Below are 3,960 nucleotides of genomic sequence, written 5' to 3'. Positions count from 1 at the left end.
ATTGGAGTGGGGGAGGGAACTCACACTCAGAGCCAGAGAGTTTGCCGGGCGGGGTGGGGCGGATCCCGGGCCAACCTGCTTCCCCGCGGGTCTCCGGGGCGGGGCGGCGGAAAGGGGGAGCGCTTCCGAAGGACCCCACCACCAACATCCCGCCCCCCGCTTTCCCTCCCGCCGCCCGGGAAGGCCAACTCCGCCTGCCTGAGTCACGGCCGGAGCTGGGGAGGAGCCGGGGAAGGCGGCCCCAGCCCAGAGCGCAGCCGGCGGCTTCAGGGAGAGCCAGGCAGGGCAGTCGGGGAGCATGGGGGAGAGCGCGCTGGAGCCGGGGCCTGTTCCCGGAGCGCCGGCTAGGGGCCCGGTGCACGCCGTCACTGTGGTGACCCTGCTGGAGAAGCTGGCCACCATGCTGGAGGCGCTGCGCGAGCGGCAGGGGTGCCTGGCTCAGAGGCAGGGCGGCCTGGCGGGCTCCGTGCGTCGCATCCAGAGCCGCCTGGGCGCGCTGAGTCGCAGCCACGACACCACGAGCAACGCGCTGGCGCAGCTGCTGGCCAAGGCTGAGCGCGTGGGCTCGCACACCGATGCCGCCCAGGAGCGCGCGGTGCGCCGAGCCGCCCAGGTGCAGCGGCTGGAGGCCAACCACGGGCTGCTGGTGGCGCGCGGGAAGCTCCACGTTCTGCTCTTCAAGGTCAGTGACCTCTGGCGTCCCCTGATCGGGGCCTTTCCCGCGGGCCACCACCTGGGGGCTCCCCCTCCCATCCGCCTACCACACCCACATTCCTGACCCTACCCTCCTCCGGTCTCGTGGAAACCACTTCCAGGCCCTCGCGCGCTTCCCACCACCGAGCCCCAGCCTTCCCTCACACCCCTGAACCCAGCCAATCAAAGCCCGCCCAGGCCACGCCCAGGCCACGCCCAGGCCACGTCCACAGCAGTTGCTCCAAGTCCCAGCCCATCCCTAGATGAAAAGAACGGTGGCGGAAGTGCATCCCGAGACAGTTCGCCCCCTCCTCCTGTTCTTGCCCCTGCGGCTACCATCCTGTCTCATGTCCCTAACCGGGTTCCACAAACTTCTGCAGTTCCCCTGCCCTAGCTCTCCCCACCTCCCTCCAACCCACGCCCCCCTTTCCCACGCCTGCCTTTTCTTTCCCATCCGGGCTGCGGAGGCTAAGGGTGGGGTGGGTTCCCCTGGTGTCATTGAGGAGGGAGGCTCAGGCTGGTGCGGGATAGGGGGCTGCCAGGGCCAGTGCTGTGTCCATCACTTGCAGGAGGAGGCTGAAATCCCGGCCAAGGCCTTCCAGAAGGCGCCGGAGCCCTTAGGCCCGGCGGACCAGGCCGAACCTGGCCCACAGCAGCCGGAGGGCGAAGGTGGGGAGAGCTCAGACGAGGAGGAGCCCGTGGAGTCCAGGGCGCTGCGGCTGCGGCGCGCCGGGTTGGTGCATAGCTTGCGAAGGGCCTTTTCGGGCCGGAGAGGGCCTGCAGCGCCATCCCCCACGCCTGTTAAGCCTCCTCGCCTTGGGCCTGGCCGGAGCACTGAGGGCCAGCCGGAAGCCCAGCCTGAGCCGGAGTCTAAGCAGGAACCAGAACCTCCGCAGGATACCGAGGAAGACCCCGGGAGACCTGGGGCTGCCGAAGCAGCAGCGGCTGTGCTCCAAATAGAGAGTGCGGCCTAATGGCTGGTGCTGCCTGCCTCCCCCGCGCCGATGCCTAGCCCCGAAATAAATCTTCCTCTCAGAATGCAGCGTTCCCGCCCAAATAAGGAGTGAATCCTGCATCCACAGCCCAGCACTGGCCCTCCCTTCCTGGCTTCTTAAGCCCAGCACCCTGTGTCCTTTAAAAGAGCAGCCACTCACACCTGCTTACACTCACCGTCAATAAAAGTCATGGCACCTAATCCGGACTCCATGTGAAGGGGTGGGGGAAAGGCGATGCAAGGAATAAGACAGACGTTGGAACCTGGAGTGTGGCTTCCATTTCCAACAGATCATTGTGTGATATCTCCAGTTTCTCCCCCAGTGGCACATAGACACATCCTTCTGGCTACTTGCTCCTTCGGCACTTTCCTCCTCGGGACATACAATCATAATTTTTTCCCAACATCTAGTACAGTCCCTTGCTGTAGGTGCTCAATAAACGTCAACTTGTGGTTTTCCCCTTAGTCTCTTCTTCCTCTACCACCTCTTAAAAGTTGGGTTTTCTGAGATTCTGTTCTTAGCCCTCTTCTCATTCTGAGTATTCTTCCATTAACTCCCACTGCTGAGGCTGTCCTATGGGCCACATACCCCCTAGACCACTGTCTTGAGCTGTATTTGAAAAGGAATCCAAACTCCAAATGCATCCAAAAGAAGCAGTGTGTCTTCTACCTTTTAATTAAGTTCAATTCAACAGCTATTTATTGAGCACTTACTACGTATCATTCAAAACTCCTCCTCCTCCTGTGTTTTCTTTACCAGCGAATGGCACCATCATCCATCCAGAAACCTGGGAGTCTTCACTAGCTCCTCCTTTCTCTCCTTCCCCTACCACATGGAAACAGTTATCCTGCTGATAACTCTGATCTCTTCTCTTTTCTTAATACCCATTGCTGCTGCTCTATTTCAGGCTTCGTCTTTCATCTGACCATTATTTGAACTGCCAATCTGATCACATCACCTTCCTGATCCAGACCCTTCAATAGTTCCCCATCACCTTCAGAATAAAGTCCAAGTTCTTGAATGTTACCTTCAAGGCCCTTCATGAGCTGGTACCTGCCCATTTTTGTAGCCTCACCTCTTGCCACTTCCCCTCATTCTACTACTGAATCACGATGAGCCGTGTGCTCCCACTCTCATCTCTACCGTCCTACAAAAGGCAGCAAGGTACCCCTGTTTTAGGGCCAGATGCTTCTCTTCCTAGCACCACCTGCACGCTTCAGCGCTAACTGCACTAATGGTGATTGTTTGCCGTTACTCTCCCGCCACCACCCCAGCTCCACTAGACTGTGGCTCCTTTGCAGTAGAGACTATTTTATTCATTTCTGTATTTCCCGTGCCTGGTGCACAGTAGGCTCTCGCGAGCATCACAGAAAAAAGGAGAAGTGGGAGGGGGTTGGCTCGGGATAGGAGGGTGGTCATCCACCCATTCATTCAGTCATTGTTGTATAAAAATACTTTGAGTACCTATTGTGTTCCAGGCCCTATAGTATCTCTCGTGAACACCAAGAGGACAATCCCTTCTGAGGCACTCAAGGACCTCAGAGTGTAGGGAGATACAAACATATAATGACTGATGTAAGTGCAGTGATAGTTATACATAGGTTATTTTGAGAGGAAAGGGGAAAGGGACACAACCTAATCTGAAGGAGGAAAGGGAGGGGATGTTCTTGGAAAAGGTAACTAGAGGGATGGGAAACAGGAATGGTGAGGGGCAGTAGAGCTCAGTGGTTAATGATTTGGGTTCGTAGTTCCCTCAGCTGTTCAAAGGGATAGTGATAGCCCCTACTGGGCTGATACGAGGATTAAATGATGTTAAGTGCCTAGCACAGTACGTGGAACATAGTTTGTTTCAGGTATATAATCCATTCGTCCACTCATTTGACAAATATTTCCTGAATTCCGAGGGTCTGCCAGGCACTATTTTAAGAGCTGGGAATACAGTGACACACAAGAATGACAGGATCCCAGCCTCCGTGGACTTAAATTCTAGTAAGGGGAAGACAGGCAATAAAGAAGTAAACTTATAAGCCAGATAAAAACAAGTAAATGTATGAACTAGAAGGGCCTTCCGGTTATGGGTTCTGAAGAAAAGAAAACACTAAGGGTACAGATAATTACTGGGGAGGATGAGTGCTTTAAATGAGGACGTTGGGACCAGAGTTCAACAGTGACGTTTTAAATAAATTTCTATGGACTCAATTAGAAGAGGCCAAGCCCCTACCTGCTACAATTGGTAGGAAGTCTGTTTCCAGTCACTTTAGGGCTCTTCCAC

At 56.0% G+C, this 3,960-nt stretch overlaps 1 protein-coding gene across 1 annotated transcript; it reads left to right on the top strand.

Annotated features, from left to right (window-relative positions):
* Positions 1-221: 221 nt before the first annotated feature.
* CAVIN3 (caveolae associated protein 3) lies at positions 222-1,888 on the top strand. Its single transcript, XM_029209571.1, has 2 exons — positions 222-682; positions 1,263-1,888. The coding sequence occupies exons 1-2, from the start codon at positions 299-301 to the stop codon at positions 1,665-1,667; spliced, it is 789 nt and encodes a 262-aa protein (XP_029065404.1). The 5' UTR covers positions 222-298; the 3' UTR covers positions 1,668-1,888.
* The last annotated feature ends 2,072 nt before the right edge of the window (positions 1,889-3,960 follow it).

The sequence above is a fragment of the Monodon monoceros genome, unplaced genomic scaffold, assembly GCF_005190385.1.
Source record: "Monodon monoceros isolate NGI ecotype Baffin Bay Population unplaced genomic scaffold, NGI_Narwhal_1 Super_Scaffold_7, whole genome shotgun sequence".
Classification (NCBI taxonomy): domain Eukaryota; kingdom Metazoa; phylum Chordata; class Mammalia; order Artiodactyla; family Monodontidae; genus Monodon; species Monodon monoceros.
This window is presented reverse-complemented; position numbering and strand designations above follow the sequence as displayed.

Coding starts and splice junctions, on each gene's coding strand:
- CAVIN3 (XM_029209571.1), top strand. CDS start 299: ATGGGGGAGAGCGCGCTGGAGCCGGGGCCTGTTCCCGGAGCGCCGGCT. Junction 683..1,262: donor TCCACGTTCTGCTCTTCAAG/GTCAGTGACCTC, acceptor CATCACTTGCAG/GAGGAGGCTGAAATCCCGGC.